Source organism: Lissotriton vulgaris, chromosome 4_1 (assembly GCF_964263255.1).
Source record: "Lissotriton vulgaris chromosome 4_1, aLisVul1.2, whole genome shotgun sequence".
Lineage (NCBI taxonomy): Eukaryota > Metazoa > Chordata > Amphibia > Caudata > Salamandridae > Lissotriton > Lissotriton vulgaris.
Window position 1 is genome coordinate 1,818,299,970 of NC_141691.1, and position 23,554 is coordinate 1,818,323,523.

General features: G+C 42.0%; 1 protein-coding gene across 1 annotated transcript in view; it reads right to left on the reverse strand.

Moving 5' to 3' along the window:
* Positions 1–23,554, reverse strand: part of CSMD3 (CUB and Sushi multiple domains 3) — a 2,596,150-nt gene that overhangs the window by 263,433 nt on the left and 2,309,163 nt on the right. The window contains exon 54 of the mRNA XM_086918068.1: positions 12,562–12,735. Within this exon, the coding sequence (XP_086774194.1) occupies positions 12,562–12,735 (174 nt within the window). The remainder of the gene's footprint in view (positions 1–12,561; positions 12,736–23,554) is intronic.

The window sequence follows — 23,554 nt, forward strand, 5'->3', positions numbered from 1 at the left end:
CATGCAGAGTTCGACCTGCCGTGAGCCACTTTTTGCTACATAGGGCTGTTATTGCAGCTTTTCGAAAACACTAGAAGACAGGTCCTACCCCCACGGATCGCCTTATCTTATCTTAAGAAATATATAACTAATGGTGGTCTTAAGTTCTCTGACTTCAAATCTTTTCACTATGCGTTTTCTCTCAGACAAGCTTCTCGATGGTTATCTACCGAGTTCTCCACAAACCCTCTAGTGTGGTTATCCATTGAAAAATCCCTTACCTCGTCGTTTGACTTCCTTGAAACACTTGCATTTACTGCAATTGCTTCTTTTCTGCACTCTCCTGTTATTGCTCATACACGTCATAATTTAACTCCCCTTTTACCTTCCTCATACCCTTCTCTTACTTCCTTATCTCAACAACCTATTTGGCATAACAAATTACTTTGCATCAAAAATCACACTTTTTTTCTGGAAATCCTGGCGATCCAAAGGCTTATTATGGATTTCTCAACTTCTGCTTGATAATACGCCCATAGCCTTTTCTGATCTTGAATCTCAATTTCTTCTTCGAAACTCTTTTAGGAAACAATATGATATTCTGCTCCCTGCCCTACAAGAATATCTTCATTCACTCCCTTCCTCTTCTGACCTTCCCACTTCTTTTTGCACGATTTTTTCGCTTTTGAATTCCTCTCCTTCTGCTTCTCGTATTTACAATTTTTTTTTATTTCCTTCAGACAGGCTCAAAACAAGGACTGAATTGGCTTGGGAACAGGATTTGTCAATATCCTGGTCTGTTTCTTTATGGGATAAATTATGGTTAAAGATTCATAAAACTTCAAGAGTAGCCAACACTACTCAAACCCTTTATTTCATTTATCAACGTTTATTATACACTCCAGCAAAATTTGCATCTTTTTCCCCTGATCTTTCGTCTAAAGGCTGGTCTTGCCCATACCCAAATGCTGACCTACTTCACATGCTATTTAATTGCCCTAATATCCATGCCTTCTGGCAATCAATGTGGTCTTGTATGAACATTAGTTTTTAACATGCAAGTTCCCTTCTCCCCTTCAACTGTTCTCCTAGGCTCCTTATCCCCATCCTGGCCTCAAACCTCTTCTCACTTTAAATTGCTCGACTTATTGCTAGCTGTAGCTTTACACTTGATAACCTCCAATTGGAAAGATACGACTAAAGTTACTTATTCGGCCTGGTGGAATACCATATGTTTTCATCACAGACTAGATACTAATTATGTCACTCCTATTTTTCTAGCAACTAAAAGAGATCTATTATGGATCCCACTTACTACATATCTCTCCACACTCTCCTCCCCAAATCCTTCTACTATTACTCAAGCTAATAAGTCAGATGATGTTCGTAAACCACCATGATCATCTCTTGTTGTCTTTTTCTTTAGTTATTCTTAATATTATTGTTTAATTTATACTTATATTTACTCATGCTCTTATTTATAGCTTTATTTATCTGCATACAATGTTATACTTAAAACTGTTTTACTTTGTTTACTGGAAAAATGTATTATATTATTCTTCCTTTGTTTTCCCTTTCTTTCCTTTCCTGGTTCAGATATTATTGTTTATTGAACCCATTCCATTACGCATCTTTAATATGTCATTTTAATTTTCCTGTATTTTTTTATATTGTTTTGATGCACTGTTACTATATTCCTTTTTTATGCCTGGTTTCAATAAACTTGAACTTAAAAAAAGAAGACAGGTCTTACAGAATTGTACCCCACACTGCCTCCCAATACTTGCGCTATTGGCGGACATGGTTTAAGCAGTCCCATAAGCACAGGAAACTCAAATGGTGGGCTGGTTATGAGGGCGAAGTGTTACTGAGGTAAGCCAGAAGGGGACAGAGCCCAGTGGAAATGGCGAGGGCCTTGGAAGCCCTGGTGGACTGCTTGAAGGAGTCAGAGGTGCAGTCACAGGGGTTTTCATCGGGGATATCGCCGGCCCCAACCCCATAATAGCTATGGGAACAAGTGGCGACCAGGATCAGCTGCTTGCCCCGGGCGGCCTACTAACGCTTTCCCCAACCCTCCGACAGGCTCCCCCCTACATACTGAACACACCATTAACATTCTTCAGTCATGGACAAGGTGACCGGACGGGAGAACAATCATACATATTTTTAGCAGGAAGGACTCAAAAGGAACGAAAAAGGGGAGGGGGTGGAAGAAAGTTTGAGGAAGTTCAATCGATTTATGTTGAAATGCAAATGTCTGATGTGTGCACAGAATCACAGTAATTTGCGTTCACCACTGAACTGATTGTATTGCCGGCAAAAACATTCAAAAAATCCTGTTTAAAAAAGAAAGGATAAAAACCCAGGGCCTCATTTATGAGGCCGTGTGTCACTTTTACGCCTCTGGTGCGTCACTTTTTGTGACGCATCAGCAGCGTAAAACATGCCTCCTGTTGCGCACTATTTTACAAAGTGACGCATCTAAGCAGATGCGTCACTTTGTAAACCCCTGCGCTACATTATACCTGCGTCAGGTATAATGTATGCAGAGGGGGCGTTCCCCCGCAAAAAGCCTCGTAATAGTGACGCAGTGAAATCTATGAGATTTCACTGCGTCACTTTTAGCACGCTGTTGCGTCAAAATCTTGCGCCTGCCTCACAGCAGGCGTAAGACTGACGCAAGCCCTTTCACATGGGGCTTTCCCCATGTGAAAGGACGCATTGCTGGAGTTGCATCACTTTTGTGACACACTCCAGCAATGCGTCACTTTTGCGAAATATTGACGTATCTGTAATTCCTTGCGCAATGATGCGTCATATTGTAAATATGACGCATCATTGGGGTCGCAAGGAGGTCGCAAGGAAAAGTGACGCATCACTGTTTTCTCGCAGCGATGCGTCACTTTTCATAAATGAGGCCCCCAGTGCGTTTGGACAGCGCTATAATCCCCTTGTACCAATTTCTGCGATAGTGTGAATAGGAGCCGTGGGCGATATCTAATGACATTCCGGCATTATTAGTGAACTGAAAAAAATAATTGTAAAACTAAATTCCGCCTTTAATAGTTTTTTACATTTTCATCGAAAGCTCGTTCTACTCATTTCAAACACAAAAAAAACTGTTGAAAATCTAAGGAGTCGAACACGCATTAAATGATTCATATGCGCATCCCTTTAATGGTGGGTCAAATCGAAAGCCTAGACTAAAATGGCCGTGAAGATTTTTCCTAAGTGCCCATTGTTCTTCTTCTGAAGGTGCCATGGCATGGCCACACGGCAGCTCTAAAACACACACATGGCAGACAGACATCACTCGCAAGGAATGTTCATCTGAAATAAAAGCTTTTAGCACGCCTTCTCCACTTCCTCTGAATACTAGGGGTTATTGTTTATCGCTCTGATAATGGCAGGACGTTTGTCATTACAGTCCATTCCCTGGCGCGTGTCCTTCTCCACAGCGTTGCATTGCATAATGCGCTGCTCACCAGAGCAGCGGCAAGTCTGAGGTCTCATAATTGGATGCAGAAAAATACAGCGTTCACCTCTGCAGCTGTTAGCAGTGACCCGTGAGAAATTATTTCCCATTTCCATTGTTGATGTTAACCCAGTGATTTGGAAATCCATGTTTAACTGTGTTGGATTTTAGCCTAACGAGTATCGATAAAGGGACGGGTTAGGTGTTCGCGCTCTCGCGATACCTCAGCCTAAAAAAAGAACGTCATTGGCACTGCTTGACTTTAGATCAGAAAGCACGAACGAACAAAGACAATAGAGGTAACTATTGAAAATTGTCCATGTTGTCTTACAAGATTTGATAGAGAAGGCAGTCAGTTGTTGGGCTCTACTGATTGCAGCCTGTATCTGCAGAGGCTCTGTTGATCAATACGTAGTTGTTTTGGTGAGCTGTGTCCCAGGGAGTTTGAAAATATTATTTGAGGTATAAACTAAAGGTATGCTCTGCTGTCTGTTTTCAACTTGCAATTGAAACCAAGGGGCATATTATCAAGGTGGGCAAAATTAGATTATCGCCGCTTTAGCAGCCGTTTACGGCCGCAAAGCAGGGATAATTTTATCGCCCTATTAGCAAGCTGGCGCTAACAGCAGTTAGCAACAGCTTGTAGGCGATAGCGAGCGGTTTGGGGCCCGCTTTGCATGTTAGCGATATTTATCGCTAATGACATGCAAAGGGGGTGTACCCAACCTGTTAGCGACAGAAAGCAGTCGCTAACATCGCTATCACCTATTATCAACGCAGGCGTAGCGATGAAAAAATTTGCGCTAAGCGTGAATCTCGCCAAAACCTAATGCCTGCTCAGACCACTTCTTAACCTGTATATCCAAGGGGAGGTGGATATTCAGGTTAAGCCCCTATTAACGATAATGTGTGAATATCGCTAAATTTCCAGCGATATTTACACATTTTGCCGCTATAGCCGGATATTTTATCACATTGGAGATACACGTTGCTAATAGCACGTTATCTCTGCGCTAAAATACGGTGATGCACGGAGATAAAAAAAATGTTGCGAAGCTCATTTAGCAATAAATATCGCTAATTGTTGATAATATGCCCCCTAGTTTGAAAATCGTGCAAGAAAAGTTATCTATAGCACAAGATAAGATGCTATCTGCCAGCGATGTATGGATGTGGTTCTTTGCAACCCGCCTCAAGGACAGCAAAAGTGGCTGAATGGTGAAATGCTGAATCCGTAACTGAGGAATGAGTAGCTTAGTGACATAACATATAAGCGAAATTTGATTGGCCAAGGAACTTGATCATGACCCATAAGACAGGTTCCAAGGATGACATGGGAGGACGATGCTTTGATGCTGGTTTGTTCCCAAAGAGCCAGCCTTCGAAAAATCTGTAGAACCTTAAATAGCACCATGTAGTTTCACAGTGAAAGAAGCTAATCTTTCAAGCTGTAGCTGAAATGTGAAATATATCTGTACGGAGTGCATGACTATGATTTGATCAAAGTCATTATTTAATAAATGAAGTGAGCTTCCGAGCTTTGTCTACAAATGGTTTTTAGTGGGAAAGACTTCATTGGCCCATTGTTTTCTTGTCGCCATAGCAATCTGGATATTCAATGAAACTAAATGCTAATCTTTTTCTTCAGAGAGTTAAAATAGAGGGGGTGTGATGCCTTGTGGGATTCGTAACAAAAGGCCTCTATATATATTTTCTGGGTTGTACAATGACAAAACCCCAATATAAATGGCTATAATATTGCACGTGCGTTACAGGTGTGAAATGTTTCATCTCACTAGCAAAACAGTAAAGAAAGAATGTTCCAAACGTTACACTGTGATATGACTCAGTAAGTGGAAGACACCACCACTGCAATATACGTTTCTCAAGCAGCAGTTTTCAATCAAAGTTTTAGTTTTCCACTAGGACTTTTCATGTTAAATCTATAACTAGACTCTTCATGGAAAAACAATTCAATGTACCAATTTACCAACATCCCAGTTGAGATCAGAACTGCTCCAACCCTCTGCAATCCAAGACGAATCTGAAAAAATGAGCTCTGCAAACAACTTACTTACGTATGCCTACTACCACCCTGGAGTATAGGCCATCAACCAGGACTCTCCAGCCATCGCTGCCCTGGACTTTTCTTGCAATTAGGCCTGAGATCGTGGAGTTCTGCTGCATAGAACTCCGTGAAGTGCCGAAAAACCTCAGTCGTGTTCCGTGGAGATCTGCGAACAGTGGAGTGAGGTAAGTTGTGATGCTCAGGCTGATTTTTAGTGCAAATTTAGTGAAATTAGTGCAAATTGCACCACGTCCAGCGCAAAAGGGTGCCTGTTCTTTCTGTAGTTCGAGTAGATGTTCTACTCAAGGTGGAGCCTCCTCATTGCAAGCGACAGGTCTCTCAACGCGAGAGGTGTGACCTTTCGTGACTGCCTGAGTTGAGAAATTCCACTTGGTGGTGGTCTAGTGCACGTTTTTTCTTACTCACTAACGTAACTTTGGCAAACAATGCAAGAGGGAAAGGTCCGCTCTTCGCTTTATAGAGTTTTTTCGGAACTCCACGCTCTGCCCAGTGTGGGCAAAACTTCACAAACTTCGCTGGCAGAGCGTAATTCTTCACCCACCCCTACTTGCAATCATCTGACTCCAAGTGTATCTCATCTCCTTGAAGTCAGCATTGAGGCCTTGACACCAGGTGTGTGTTGGCCTTCCATTTTTTATTTTCCGTTGAGGGTTCTAAGTGAGGGTTTGCCAGATGATGTTTGATGCTAGTTTGCAGAGTGTGAGCTATCCAGTCCCAGCGTCTTTTCATGATTTCTTCATGAGCAGGGAGTAGGAAAGACTGCTGCCATTGATCATTGTTGTGGATCGTGCTTGGCCAGCTGGATTCAAGCCAGCCTGGCCGATGAGGGGTGTTACCTTGAAACCGGTCACAGGATGCTTGTTTCCATTTCAGGGAGGACCTCGCTTGGCAGTTCAGGCTGGACTGTACCCATGAGGCACAGGGTCAAGACTGAATTGCATATAGGTGGGTCAGAACTGGGGTGGCGCAGTGAGCAAAACAACGATGATAAATTCAACCCAGATCTGTGACTGGGGGTGAGTGTCTGAAAAGTTTCAGAGCTCCGTCCATCATCTCCTTGTGTTTATTTTTTTGCCCTAATTTGGCAGGGTATGCCCAGAGGTGGGACCCTTGCTCACTTTGCCACTGGATTCAAGCTAGCCTGGCTGATAAGGGCTGTTACCCCAAAACCAGTCCCCGGATGCTTATTTCCGGTCCAGGGAAGACCTGGCTTGGTATTTCGGGCTGGACTGTACCCATGAGACATAGGGTCAAGACTGATTTGCATACAGCTGGGTCTGAACTAGGGTGGTGAAGTGAGCTAAAGAATGGTGATGGATTCAACCCAGATCTGTGACTGGGGGTGAGTGTCTGAAAAGTTTCAGTATTACGTCCATCATCTCTTTGTGTTTGTTATGGGAGAGTAGCACCAGGTAATCTACAAAGTCCATTTCGTCGAGCTGGGTCCAAGGTGTCCCATTGCTTCTCCTTGCTGTAGGTGTCTTCATGATTCAGTCGAAGACCAGCAGGAAGAGAAAATGAGAGAGCAGACAACCTTGCAGACTCTGGTCTTCACTTTGAAGGCTTCCATGAGCTGTCAATCCTCCATTGATTATTCTGCATGTCATTCTCTCATAAGAGTTCCTGATGATTCTTACAAGTTTATCCAGCACACCATACTGGTGGTGGAGCTTCCAAAGCTTCTCTCTATCTACGCTGTCAAATGTCTTCTCATAAGCATAGACCTGATTATTTTTATGGGTTTATCTGGCACACTGGAGTGGAAAAGGAGCTTCCAATGCCTTCTCATAGTCGATGAAGTTGACATAGAGGGGGGAAATCCATTCTATCAATTGCTCAATGCTGATTTGCAGTGTTGCAGTCTGGTCTGTGTAGGATCTATATTTTTGGAAGTTGGCTTGCTGGTCTCACAACTGAGTGTTGACTTGTTCCTTCATTCTGTTCAGGCTGACTGTTGAAAATTTGCCTGGGGTTGATAGAAGACTTATCCCTCTGTAGTTTGCAGAGCTACTCAGGTCACCTTTCTTGGGGATTTTTATCAGCTATCCCTCTTTCTAGTCTGATGGCACATTTTCGTCTTCCGAGATCCTTCCGAACAGAGGGGAGAGCATGTTTATCGATGTTTCAATGTCTGCCTTCAGTGCCTCTGCAGGAATGTCGTCAGGTCCTGTTGCCTTCACATTTCTCAAATATTTAATGACTTGCCATATTTCTTCCTTGGTTGGTTTGCTGCAGTCAGTTGACAAGTTATTGCCAGCAGTCTGTTTGTCTGGTGGAGACTGTGGCAAGGGCTGGTTCAGCATTTCTTCTGAGTGCTCTACCCATCATCTTTGTTGGCGTTGTTATCCTTAATTGCCTTCCCAGCTTTGTCTTTAACAAGTCTTTTTGGTTTGCTGTATCTGCGATTGAGTTTCCTTGTTGTGTGGTAGAGTTCTTTCAAGTTTTCTTGGCATGCTGCTTCCTGGGATTTTGTGGCAAGACCATCAATCAATCTTCGCTTGTCTGCTCTTAAGATTCTCTTTCCTTCCTTGTTGGTTTTGGTGTATTCAACTTGGGCCTTTGTTGTTTTTGCTCTTGTTTGGATGGTGTTGACAGCAGCTTTCTATGCCTTTCTCACATGAGTTTAGCAGAAAGTCTTGGTGGAAATCCATTCTTTAATCCGGTGTATAATGGACACAGTACCCCCTAGCAGATTGAGGTAAAAAAAAAAATTGATCCTCTCTCACTGGCTTTCTACTGGGTGTCTGTAGCCCTTTAGTTCTTGCAGTACTTGAAACTTGGTACTGAGGCCGACTGAGCCTCAAAGCGGTGTTCCTTGCACTACATCTTTTTCTGAGCATTCACTCTGTTTCTGTGCATCTTTTAAGGAGGGTGGTGTTATATTGCTGTTGTTGGTTCGTCGGTTTCGTCTAAGCTTTCTTCAGCTTTACCTTTAGCTTGGCCCTGACAAGGTGATAGTCTGATGGCGAGTCTGCTCCTCTCATCACTCTTACATACTGCAGGGCCCTCCAGAACTTCTTGGCAATGTAGACATGATTGATTTGATTCTTTGTTGAATGTTCTGGTGACACACACATTACCTTGTTTATTCAGGTGTGGTGAAATACACTATCGCGCCCATCACTAGACTGTTCAGGGCACATAGATCTATGAGTCTTTCACCATTCTTGTCCTTATCTCCAAGGCCATGGCTGCCCATTACTTCTTCCTAACCAGCGTTGTTGCCTCCAATCTTGGCATTGAAGTCTCCCATCAATATTGTTGTGTCTCTCTCAAAGCATTTCAACAGGATGGACTTGAGTTTGTTGTGTAAAACTGTTCTTTTTCCTCTTCTTTTTTGTCATTTGTAGGTGCATAGTACTTGATAACATTCATATTGATCCTCATTCCTTTGTGAGGAAGGTTGCTGTGATAATTCTGGGACTGTGGACTTCCCATCCAATCAGAGGTCTGTTGACTGCTGGCCTTAGCATCAGTGCTGCTCCTTGAGCATGTGGGGCATTCTATTCTTCATATACAGCAGCATTTCTCCTGAAGCCAGTCTTTTCTTGCCGGACTGTGTCCAACTGGTCTCACTGATGCCAAGCAGGGCAAGTTTGTATTTTCTCATCTTGGCTGCCACTTGGGCTGTCTTGCCTATCTCGTACATGGTCCTACATGGTCCTAATGCTTCATGTCCCAATGGTGATAGTCTTGGCCGAAAGCAGGTGAATCGGTTTTGTGGCTTCCAGGGGTCTATAACTTTCACTACACTGGTTCATAGTTCTCCGTGGAGGAGATTCCTCTCTACCCCAACCCTGGATGTCTTTTGCCCTTTTGCTTGACGTTTCTGGGCTAGCTACCTCACCATGTAAAAAGATCCTACCTTCAGAAACGTCTTCAAACAGCACTATTTCCACAATACATAAGGACCACATCTGTTACCTGACTATCTTTAACTCTTCTTGAATCATTCCCTACGGCTTGTCCATTGTTTAACAATGCCTTATTTTACAGCTAGATTTGCACTACACAAAATACTCCCACCTAAATATTTACTTGGATTTAGAGTAGATCTAATGGTGCACACTAAGAATGAATATGTCACAGTCATGGGTTTACACCACAGATTCAGGAAAGTCACAGATCTCAACAAGTAGACTTGAATGTCACCTATTTAACATGGCACAAAATGTACTAGTTGAAATGGTGCACAAAAGCAACTCTCTAATGTTCATCTTACCCATAAAGATATCCTTTTGGAGGACCACACTCAGTGAATTAGCCATTCATTGGTACATTAACAATTATATCTAAACTCAAGATGGCACTCTTTACACCATCCTTTGCTGCGAGGATGCTACCCTTAAAGTCAACAAGAAAATTAAGGTGGTTTACGAATACATCATGCCAAATCAAGTGTTTCTTCAGAAGTGAAGTGATAGATCCCATTAATTACCTTCTCTTCTCTTCTATTCCCTAGCTTATCTGATATCTTTTGTTAATTCTGCCATTCTAATTCAGTGAGAATATTCCTCTTCCACCACACACTCTATCTCATTACCCTGTACTGGCTTTCCTAACCATTCTTTCACAACTTTGTTTTTTAATTATCTTGTTGTTCTTTAAATGCACTCATTGCCAAACTTTCCACCATTTTATTTTTCTCATCCATCTCCAAGCTAGACCCGAATACTTATGCCCTTTCTCTCATATACAGCTGATCTGGTATCCCGCTTCTCCATTATGTCCTCTTTCATTTTCAGTCATTACTCCACTATACCTTCACTTTTTTATTTGTATTATTTATTTTGTCTCTTGATCAATTTCACCACTTGGTTACTTTTGTCACATACAGATCTAGGGTGTAATGACATAATATAGTAAATAAATTAATACTTTATTTGAAAAAAGAAAGATTGTTTATTTGAGTCTTGGCTGAGCTAGTTCATTTCCACTTGCTGTTTCTCTACTAGAGTTCATAGATTTTTTACCATGTTTTTATTATATCGCTTAGACTGCGATTTTAAGATAGTTACATCTTTCCCGCTCATAATTACAGTCTGCTGCTTGCTACGTTGATTCGGGTTACTTTTGTAGGTGGTTGCCTCTATTTTTTAATGACATCGGCTAGCCCTCAGAGATCGTTTTCTACTGTTTCACCTTTGATAGACTATTCAAGGCAAACACACATACTATTCTCTCTATTGCCTGTTTACTAAAGAGACACACATGCATTTTTGTTAGCACATACATTGCAAAGCAGATTTTGGGAAATGTAATGGATCCTTGATGTGATTATGAGATTTGTGATGAGTTTATTCCACCCTCACTGCTTATACTAAAGCTAATGTGTCCACTCACTGTCAGACTAGACATTGTGAGAGCCATTTATTGCAACATTTGATGCCTTAGAACACCACACACACATTTGTGATTTCTTTTATTTGACTAGGCTACAACCTGCCTAATCTACAGTGGACAAAACCACTTTCCTTCGGGGTGAAGGATCCCAAATGATGTAGGGCGGTACAGGTTGGCAATCTGATGGGAACAATTATTTCACCAAGAGATACTCCTTGTAGATTTTGCGGTTGTACCCTCTAGACACACAGACATTTGTTAGATAGTATTGTTTTTTGACCCATTGTTATCCTAGTTGCTGGTATTGAGAGCCATTTATATCCAAACTAAAACTAATTATTACAATCAATACTATATGAAATTACTTCGTTGCTCAAAATATTGCTTTCCTTTTCTGGACTGAATTAGTCATTTCCGGGGGGCAGGCCTTGGGGCTGTTGTGTTTAAAACTGGATAAACAGACCAATAATACTTCGAATTCAGTTTTTCTGTGCAAAAGGAAATGCATGAAGGTAATCCATATCCACCTATCAATGCTATTAGGAGAAAGGGCAGCCTGTTGTTGAAAGCTTTGACTTTCATAGTAAGCATTCTGACCTTCACCCCGAGGACTCTGACATTTGTCTCGGAGCCAAGACAGAGAAAACAAGCACTGGCAAAGCCAACACATCTGACTTTCCAGAAGTGCATGGCAGGTGTGTTTGCACAGAGGGAAATTATGCACACACATAAATTGGCCCACATGCACACAAACCACATAGGTAACACACTGAGGTGCCCATGCACACACAGACATGCACACATCAATGTAATGCCTGTGTGGAGTCTGTGTACCAATTTATTCTATACCATTATGGCTGCTGAATGGTCTCTTTAAGCCCTTTAGTGTCTGCATGAATGACTACTGGTGTATTTATGAATACAATTCCTAATGGCAGTGCCACAACAGGGAAACCTTTGACAAATCCAGCTTGTACAAAGTCTGATGTGACTTTGCCACAGCCACATATTGTTTTTCCAATCCTGGGCCTCAGTTAATTGTCTCTTCGGACCATATTATCAAGCAAGGGTGATACATTATTGCCGCTTTTATCGACAAGAAACTGCCGCTAAAATGGGCTTGATAATTTGCCCTTGTGAATTCCCATAGAAGCCCAGGTTAACACCAGAACCTGGGCTGCTATGGGAATTCACATTGGCATATTATCAAACCCATTATCGCCGCTTTAGCAGCAGTGTCCCGCCGATAAAAGCGGCGATAATGTATCGCCCTTGCTTGATAATATGGCCCTTCGTTCTTTACATTATATATGTTATCCTTTTTTTCATTTATCCTCTTTGGTAGCCCCAAGATCTCGTTAGAAAGAAGATTCCTAGATTTCATCATTTTCTCTTCAGCTGCTACTTCTGTTCATAGCTAGGCCTACCTCTACAATTCCACAATCTGTCTACTTGTGGAGTACAAACCTGGTATTTACAATTTTCTTTCTCATAAGTCACTGCCTAAGTTTAGATATGAAAAACAGAAGCCAGTCTTATTCTCCTTCATAAGTCTTACCAATTACCCCTTTATGCATAATACTATATTCAGCGATTCCCAAGCCCTTACCAGCCAGCAGTAATTTTTAGTGTTAATTGGAGGATGCAATATTGCATTTCTGGCCTGTATACTTACGCACGCATGATGGAAGCTGACCCGACCAGTGGTGATCTTGTTGGCAAATTCGGACCGAAGAACCAATTAGGCGGAAGCCAGGGATGCACTGATACACAACTGTGTCTCTGTAGCCATAATTGTCTCCAATGACTTGACCATTAACAATGGGTTCTGGTGTTCCACAGTGGCCAGCTGCAAAGATATAATCAAGAGGTAACATCAGCGTGCCATATCTTACCAGCAATGCAAAGTGATAATGCTAGCACTTCTTACAAATGGCTGACTTGTTGGCAGGCAATTTTAAAAAATGTTTTCAAATTGCAGGTTATGAAACCTATTTTTATTGCATTCTGAAAATATGTTCTCCTCAATATTTTGCAAAACAATCCACAGTTTTATGAGAATAATTGTTAGGATCTTAATACACAACAGATCTTGTGGTTTCATCTGTCACAGTTGTGAACATATTATTGCGCATTTAAACATGGATAAAGTTGAAAAGATGCAATTTCAGGTCAGTTTTGTTGTGGGTTTGAGCTGGCAAAGTGTCCCCGAAAGTGATGAAAACCCGAAAAAAGTCTTGATTTGTGGTTTACTATCAGTATCCCTGAAGCAATACAAAGTAGTACTACCACTGTTTTGGGCTAAATTGCCTGAGGAGTTCGTCCCATGGGTGGTACAAGGGTGTTTCCCTGCAGTCACCCATGGCTTTTGAAACTTATCCCTATAAAAAAAACTTACATTGGGTTCGTTGTTATTTATACTTTACATGAAGCATCATAAACTAATTTAGTCAGTACTTTGGCGACAGATTCTTTGGCCTAGTCACTGGCCCATAAATCAGAGGGTTGATAAGGAGCGCAGGTGGCCTTGTGTTTGTGTAAACATAATGCCGGCCAGTGGAACATGTCCAAATTTCCGGCATGAGCAGCATGTGATCACTGAATGTAGTGTAGTGTGCATGCAGTGTTCTAATTGGCTATGTGCTCCTAACTTAGTGTGGCATCTAACTTTTTGGTGTTTTTGAAATGTGTGCCCCTCTGACCACTGTATTTTATTTGGGCCAATCTCCTGAGACCATTGTAGTGTCACTGCCTGTCTGTGAGATCGATCTGGCTTTTGCTCCTGGTGCACTCTGTCTAGGGTTACAGGTCTCCTCCAGCTGTGATTTGTGAATCAGTTGCTTCAGTCCTAGGTCGCAGGGGCTGCCTAAACACACATTTCTGACTCGGGATTGAGGAGAAGGTCACATTGGGCGAATTCTACAACGTAGATGTGAGATAGTTTTTATTCGTACATATATCATGGTGTACAGAATGAACGTTTTTTCAATAATTAATAAAGTTACACAATAAGGCTGATTAAAAACCATCTGTTCTGCCAACTGTTCTTGCCCACCATCAAGTAATCCACAAACCATAAAGACTTTCCTTAACATATGGACCATTAAACTCAGCTTACAAGATATATAGGCAACAACGCTCCGATATATCACTCTATTTTCATATCACCATCAGATACTGGAACTCCTATATGTCAGGTGCAACATGATGGGGGCACACCTTACAACTTCACTAGTGGCACCAGAAACCAACAAAGTTACACTGTTACACCTAGCCCTTTTTGCAGAATCAACTCCAGGTGTTTGCCTTTTTTTGCTGCACCCTTTTTTGTGGGCATTAGGACTCTGTGCACTTTTTCCTGCTAACCAGTGAGTGCTTGTGCACTCCCCGTAAAACATGGTGCAATTGGCATTGCCCAGATTGGTACATTGAATTTACTTGAAAGTCCCTAGTAAATGGTACTAAATATACCCAGGACCTGTAATTTTAATGGTAATAGATCAGCAGCAAAACTCCTTGTGAAACCCACTGAAGTATCCTTTTACAATATGTCTCATAAATCTTTTGCCAGGCCTGACCCTTCCTGGCCATCTCTGCAGGGTCATGCCCAAACCTTTTGCCTTATCACTCCTGGCTTCAGAACCTGTTGTGTTGGTATCTAGAACTTTAACACTTTTAACCAGTGCTAAAGTGCTGGTGCTCTCTTCTTTTAAAATTTCCTTAGACTCTACTGGTATATTTAATTTACTCATAAGTCCCTATATGGTAGTACTTGTACATATGGCCTGTACAGTAGATGTTACTAGTCGTCCTGCAGTATCTATTGTGCCACCCACTTAAGTAGCATTTTTAAACATTGCTCAGGCCTCCTATTGCAACCTTTGTGTGCAGTTTTAAACTCACATTTTGGCCTGGCACAATAAACCTTTTGCCAGACCTAAACCTTGCATTTTAAGACATACAATTTACCCCTAGGGCAGGCCCTAAACAGTCCATTGGATAGGATGCATTGTAGTAAAAAATGTAGACACTTTTAAGTTGTACATGTCCTGGTTGTTAAAACCTCTCAAATTCGTTTTTTTACTATTGCAAAGTCTACCTTTCCTACAGGATAACATTGAGTTACCTTAAAATATTTAATAAGTGATAACTTTTGTTTGGCAGCAGGTGGGAATATCATGTTTGGTGTCTTAGGAATTGTAATTTAAAAGCTTCCAAAATGTTAAACAATTCTGAAATGTTCACATTAAGAAACTGGAACTTTCTTGCCCTAACCATTTGGTGCCAGCATTCTGTTCGTGGGTCACATGACCGGATGAAGTTGGCTTTGTGTATTGCTCCGAGACAGTATCACACTAGTGTCTTGGTGTTGGCAGGGTAGGTCATCCCGACATAATTGGGGGGGCAGAGCTGTCATCTACCACACTTGCCCTTCAAAGGCACTCTCCTAGCACACACACACACACAGGATATCATGTTAGCCTCTGGTGCACCCAGACAGACTGGGACCAGAGCAAGGAGGGAGGACATACTAGACACTTCTGTAGGGGGAAATTCAGAAGCTTCTCCCTCTTCAAAGACTAGACTTGAACACTTCATCCCAGTCTGAAGTGACTCCACGGTTCAGCTGCTTGACTTCATATTCTGAGCTACAGGGACATCACAAGATCCAGAAGCCTCTCTGAAACAGCCCTGCTGACCTGCTGCCACTGGACCTGCAACTGGACCTGCCTGGAGCTTTAGCTGGGCATGACTAAGCCCGAATGCCCTCTGCTCGAGTGAATTTCGGGTCCTCATGGGGTGCCTTCCAGGTCCTGGACCCTTGGTGAGGCATCAGTTGAGCTCCTCCATGAAGAAAAGGACAGAAATATGAAGTTGTGGGCTCTTCATTCATGGATCTTCACCATATCCATTCTTACCAACTGCCAATGTGAAGCTCTGGTGAACCATAATCTTTGCACTACAGCAACCGCCAGAGATGACAGGCAACGCGATCGCTGCACTTCGCTCTACTACATCAACATCCCGTGGTGACTGCCACCGCAAACCTCCAATGCCTTTGTGACTTCTGACAGGATCTTAGTGCCCAGGACGACCCGCCTGCTCATTGTGGCTTTCTCCCCTGTGAATGGAACTTTTCATGCTGGGCTTTAGAAGAAAGCTTTTTCAGCGGGACTAAACAGATCTCTGTATACCTCTCACACTCCATAGCAGTCTGCCTAAACGTGTGACTTTGTTCCACCAAGCATGACTGGATGACTGCAAATGCTGCTTTTAGAACTATATCTACCTTAAAGTTTAAAATGTAATATCCCTGTTTAATTGTTTGTATTTTTGTTATTCTGATACTTTTTTATTTATTAAATGTTACTTTATTTGTCTAAGTTGGTTTGGGATTTGGTATTTTTTGTGTTATATATTCATTTTATTACTATTTCTATGCTACATAAATAATTTGCATATTGCCTCTATGTTACCCCTAACTGCTTTTGTGGCAAGCTATTGGAGGGCTGAGCACAGGTTAATTTAGTGACTTTTGTGGTTCACGCTATTGTTTGAGTGGGATTCCACGCCTCTCTACTAATAACCCAGTTTCTCACAAAAAGTAATCCAAGCTACAAAAAGGGAAGAGTGGAAGGAAGCAATCATTCAGAATATATATATATATATTAGCTCCTGTAATTCTAACATTTATGAATATTAGTCCTGCTTACATCACTCCTAGTAGCTGCATAGGAAAGTGTTTTCTTCTATCTTACCCAATGGCAGTAAATGCCTTGTACACAAATAGACTGTCAATGGATTCTGCAAGGTATCCTTGTAACAGTGTAAAAGGAGTTAAAACTGCATGCAAAGGCAGAAAAGTAAGAGATTCCTTCTCTGCAGGAAGTGTGATGTTTGCTTGTAGAGTATTTGGGCATGTTGTTTGTACTACCAGAATTAGGTATTCTGATAATACAATTTTAGCAACCACTAATGCATCTCCCTGGTTTAATGGCTAGACCAAATATTGGCAATAATCCTGTGTACAGTGAGGGTTGTTCCTTTCACAGAATCTATACCTTGAAAGGACAGACTTAACATCATCTTCAAGTACTTGTTGGCAGTAAGAAATCTGATGTTAAACTACCCTGTCCAAGCAAATCTAGTAAACTAAATTATTATTCTCCTTGCCTGCAGTCTCGTGGCAGCAGGGTTAAATCTTTCACTACATAACGAGAAGGCCACTAGAATTATGCAGCAACGGTAGACCGAATAATGCAACAATAATAGACCAAATTATGCTGCAGGGTTGAAAAAAATGTGGCAAGAATTGTCAAATCATGTGGCATGATCGATGGCAGTATTATATGGTTATTTTGTATTTTCACAAACATTCAGACTGCCCTGGATAGTTTTACCTCATTGGTGACAGCTCAACAGTACAATACAGCACTCGGGTCCATAAAAGTGACCAGTTATCCTTGCCAAATCTGTTGATTAGTGGACTCACAAGCGTTCGAGCTTTTAGTTGTTTCTTTGTGTGTACTGGAAACTATTTTATTCGCTCAAATTTGCAAATTGCATGGGAATTGTGGCAAATTCATAATTTTGTGGGAAACAAGGCAGCCACAGAATCACATTTTACCAGTGGCCCTGCATCAATCCATTAATGACAACCACTTCAATGATCTGGAACTAGGACACAATGCACTATTTGCGAAGACTGCTTGGGTGTGGACTGCTGAGTGGAATACATGTCAGAATCATGGAATAAGAACGCATGCTTTGTATCTACTTCCGAGACGAGCGAAGTGCTGTCAACATTAATCCTTGGGGCACTGTCCTATGCTTAGTATGTACTACTGTTCATGGTAAATGCCAGCAAGGGCCACTTTGGACCATGCACTACGTTGCGCAATGTCCACTGTCCACACCACGGTCTAATTATACACTTTCTGTTTTCATTTTCTCATAAATCACTGAGAGAATTTGCATCAGTCCAAGCAAAGTGTCAAACTTTTACAAAAGTCTAATTTATGGTCCAGGTGTTACATATATCTCTCCATTGTTTTGCTGCAATGAAGAGCAGATACCCCGTGGGAATCTGATGGAAAATGCTCTTTTAAACCTCTCTGTAAACCTTCCTAAGTCAAGATGCACAAAACTGTGACAGGCATTTCTATATGCATACATGTTTTTGGGTAGCCTGTGCAAATTCATCAAATGTTCCCTAACGATTCACAGAATGTAACTCCTATCACAATTAGAAAACAACTAGACCTACAAACTTAGGGGCAGATCTACAAGCCCCCTGCGCCACCAGTAAGTTTCGTGACGTACCGGTGATGCAGGGGGCTCCACCATATTTACAAGGAGAGGAAAAGCCACCCTGTGTGACTTTTACTCTCCTTGTAAATATGGGCCCTTCACACACAGCACTGTGCGTGTAAGGGGCGTTCCATGGGTGTTACTGTGGGTGTTCCCACACAACACCCATGGAACAAGCACATCTCCAGATTTACGAAAAATCATAAATCTGGAGATGCGTGTGAATGTTACGCTACCCTAGAGGTGGCGTAGGGAGGCGCAACAAGGAGAATTTTTTTCATTTCTCCTCGTTTTTTCCACTTTCAAAGCGTGCTGCATTCTACAGCACATATTGAAAGAGGAAAATTCCTGCAGTGATTGTTTTTGTGCAGGAAGGTGCCCCTTCCTGCTCAAAAACAATCTCCCCACGATTGCACCATGGTGCAAGACTGCCTGCGCCAGCACATGGCTGCAGTTGTGCGCCAGGCCAGGTGGAAGCACAAAGATGCGCAGGGCTTTAAGTGGGATTAAAAAACTGGGGTGTCTCTCAAAGGGGTGTGGCAGTGTAATTAGGGGCGTGCTTTAAAACACTTATGCTAAAAATCTGTGTTTAGCATAGTGTGCCCCCCGACTTGTATTTTGCTGTTTCTGCCATTGCATCCAGGTATGTGATACAACAAGTAACATCGTACCTACAACAAGTAAGGACTATTGGCTTTGTCAATTGTTATTAGTTGCATAAGACAAATAAGCTGCAACTATGGCTTGTTACATATAATATTGAAAACGCTTCCAATTAAAGCCCTGGTGAACCTACCACAATGTTGCTGCTCTTGCGTTTCAGAAAGAGAAGGGAAATCCAGAAAGAAAATGACTCTTTAAAAGGATTTCCCTTCCCCCACAACCCTCACCTGGCATGACGTCATGCCGTAACTTCTCTGCTAGTGAGAAGTGAGCAGTGTGGGCAGCGCACATCGATGTGCCTGCTCTCTCGTAACGGGTCTCTATCGGGCTGTTTTGCGCCCTGGCTCTTTTTTCCAGACTCGAGTCACTGCAGTCCGGAAAAAAACGGACCGTCTGTGCCAGCGCACAAAACAGAGCCTGATAGAGACCCGTTTCACTTAAAGCCCTGGAGATGCAACATATTCTTGTAAATATGTTGGAACTCTGTGCTTCGGAAGTGCCGCAGCGTGGCGCAGCCAAAGGGATTGCGGTGCCGCGATGCAGCACTTTCTTGTAGATCTGCCACTTACTATCTGCATATCACCGTAGCAGACACACACGTTCGAATTGAATTCATAATTCTTTTTTCTTCTCTGATTGAATGCTTGCGGGAAAGCTTCATCTATATCAATAAAGTGCTGGATATGTAAACTATAAATCTGACTGAAATGATAGACGTAAGAGGCATTTCCTTGGCTTATTCAGTATTATTTCAGATATTAAATTCGCAAAAGGTAAAGGTCAAAACGTTTCAAATCCTATTAATGCTAATACCATTTAGCAGAGATCCTATCACAGTCTGCAGGCTTTTCAACCCTTCGACAGAGGGATTGTGTAATCTTCTGATATCATTTGGCGAATTAATAAACGGGGAAGTCACTTTGTAATGACTTTTTGTTTTACTAGAATTGCGCGGGTTGGCTTCCGATTCCAAAGGGAGTTTAATCCTCGCCTGCACCACAGCCTCCATTTCCCTGAGCTGAACTCAGAATCCAACAGATAGGCCTTAATTGATACATGTCCTGGAATGGAAATGTGCTCATTTCTGAAACAATGAGGCCTTCTTTTTCAAAGCGGCTCCACACGTGTGGTTTTTTCCTATCATTTGAAAATGCATTTTACACCCCGGGTGATTATGGGAAAGGCTCCGATTTAATCAGAGAATCTCCGGCATGCCAGGGATGTCTCGGGCTAGATGTAAGCTATTTGTTTTCCAAATGAGATTGACCTCGGGTTAAAAGAGAGAGACACTTACATCATTGGGAAGGATTGTTTTGGGTGATGATTGTGAACCATCGCAACGTCTGTGTATGAAGCGCACAGGAGCAGAGGATAATGTAAAACTTTTGAACAATGGGCCAATTTGTAATGGAAGCAGGAGCTTCCAGACCATTATTTCCTAAACCATATGCTTTGCTTCCCTTGTGCAATTGCAAGGTAAAGATGTCTCACGTAATTCTGCTGCAAATGATTGCTTTGGACTTGCATACCTAATGTGCTTTATATGATATGTGCAGAAGAGAATTAGGGTTGTTCGCTTTTTTTTGCATAGGATTTCTGATATTGCAGTGAGGCTAGGAGAGATTGTGTGTGTGCTTTCAGACAATGCTATGCTTTCCAATCAGTGAAACAATGGAAGCCATGTTCAAATATAGGGGAATGCTCTCTAAAATGGCACTTAGGGTTGCATTCAAATGAGCACAGATTGCCTGTAACACCTTTTGTTAGGCTCTATAATTGTTGCCATCCTTGCCCATGTTTCTCGTTAAAGTCCTTGCTAAGGGTATGCCATCTTCACAGAACAACCTGGGGCCATATTATAGAGAAGGCCCTAGGGACACAGCAGGAAAAGGCACTGCTTTGTGTGCCCCACTGACACTTTGGTATCACAGATGGGGCCAGCGACGCGTGTATGTTTCTTCTGCAATAGACATCGAACCAGTGCTTTATGTGTGCCAGTCTGACCTCAAGAGAGGATGCCTCATTTGCAAGGGGTCACGTCCCTAAACGAATGAGGGGATCCATTGTCTTTCCAACCGCACCGTATTACAGATGCAGGCACAAATGCAAATAGACTGTCAGGAGGTGACACTTGAAAGTAATAGGGGGAGGGGGGCTAGGGCCCACCAGGTATTCACCTGCAGGTAGAACAGTCACTCACTGCTTCTGCCTGGTGGGGGATCTCAGCCTCCCTTTAGAACTCAGCCAGATTGCTGCCTGGACATTGACAGGTGGACTGGTGACTTTAAACAGAGATCAGTCGTTCAATAATGCATGCATCCAAGTGCAAGAGCCAGTTCACACTTGCACTCGAACAGCACACTCACTGTAGTAGGACGTTCTGCACCAGTCTGTAACTTGCAACCCAGTTAAAGTAGAGCCACACTGAAAGCCATACATGTAATACGTGTCCCAGTCTGCAAATAACAAAGTGATAATTGTGCTTTTTGCTGGGGATGCACAGGTCCAGCATGTTTACATATGAGACTCTCACACGCCATATCTTGGTCTGTTTGTTTAGCTGATATGATGGCTATATGCTGTAATTAGTTCTGGTACTAAGCATGAGCTCATGCTGCATCCCAGCTCATAAAACAGCAGGTCGAATCAGAATCAGCAGATGCAACTCTCAAGGCATGCATGCTAACTGATAACCAATCACCACATTCGTGCTAAAAGAATGGTTAGTTTTCCTAGTCCCAAGCAAATTATTTATATTGCTCTTACATCATTGGGACCCCTGGATTTTAAAATCCTGTTTGTTATCACAGAGTTGAGCCCCTAATCAAGCACCAGCAGGTTGTGCAAAATGTACAGACTGCAGACCTGGATTCATGTGCTGGACACCATGGTTCCGATTCACAAAAGTAAATGTACATGTGTATATTTACTCTTGGGTACTGCACTAAGTACTAAGTTTACACTCTTTGTCATTTAACATTTCCGAGTGTAAATTTACTACTAGGTGCAAACTTTCATTTCTTCACCACCTCAAAACTGGGAGTGGAGCTTGCTAGAACTGGATTTACAAGTGTGAAGTTATGACTAGTAACTTTGTAGTTGGAGAAGGAGGTCTCCGCCACCGGGGTGAAGATCTCCCCATGGTAAATTATGGGAAAAATCATAAATGCTAATAATCAAAAAATAATATTATCATATTCAAGTACATTAATTTGCAATCATTATTACCCTAGAAAATATGTTACAGAACAATAACTCATCAAATGTTAACGAAATTGATAAAATAAATGACTTCATTTAAAATACAAAAATCCCTCCCTCACTATACTTTTCATTTATATAATTATTACTTAATGAATGTATATAACCTTTTAACTATATATATATATATATACACATGTGTGTGTCAATTCAAATTGCAATTTGAGAAAATTCCATAGGAGGTGGTTGTTTTAAGTCCCTGCCTCCATTTCTTTCTAGGGGAGCGCTTTGCAGAATCTGTAAGTGGCCATTTGTGGTGCTGGAGCTACTTCAAGGCTGCGCTAGAGTACATTTAAAACAGTTTTGGGAATTTTACGGCTGTTGTAACTTTAGAAGTGCCGTTAGTGAATGGCAATAGACATACTTTCGTCCTTCAATGCTGCTGACAAGTGACCAGGCGCAAATAGAGCTCCTGAAAGGTACTGCAGAGCTCTGGGTTCACTCCCCAACTCGGAAGAGGGAGGGTGGAATGCTGAGGGCTGGCGACAATTGGGATTTACTATGCTTGATTTTCAGTTTAACCCTGACTGTGTTCAGTACAATTTCCTGCAATACATTGTTTATACATAACTGTTATTGTAGGGGAGGATTGAATCTTTATTTTTCCCACCCTAAAGAACCAAAGTCTGTTTCCAATGCTGCAAATGCAGGCTCCTATGAATTATACCGCTAAAAGCGTATATTTGCATGCCATGAAGTATGGATACAATTATTACAAAGGCCTGTATACAGATCACATGCATGTCCAATGCTTCTTTAATGACCCTCATTATTCTACGCATTACATTAAATCGCATGGTCTGATTCCCCCTATGGTTCTCTGACTAGTGGTTGAGTGACCTCCTGATAAGTGCTTTGATTCATGGTGCAAACTGCGCCCCTATTTGCCTCCTTCCGTCTCCTCAATATCATTTACTCTTCACAAACTGTGTTATCCTCAGCATACATGGCACTGAATGCAAGCTTATGTGTCCTCCGATATCTGCCTCTAATGATGTCTCATGCAGGCCTCTCTGGTCACATGTCTGTGTTTTCTTTGTGTATTTCAGAGTGGCGTTTCCTTATAGATTCTTACCAGACAGATTGTTTTTCTTCCACATTTGCATCAACATGTCTTGTGGGTACTGATCTGTGCCATAACTCATCTGTCAGGCCCTAATTGAATTAATGTCTCACTGCACAGGCCCCATTTCCAAACACGTCTTTCTAATTTGAAGGGGCGGGAACGCACAAGTAATTCATTAGTTGTGTAATTTTTGTTTGCTTGGCCAAGAAGCACTACTCTACATTTTTTTTCATTATTCACAAATTATGATTCTGTAGTTGTCGATAAAGCAAAAAAGTCACCCGTCTGTCATTTGATAACTGCCGTTTTTGATGATTTCTTAACAGCAAAATCAAAATAAATGCTTTAGGTTGTGAGTGGCCAAAAT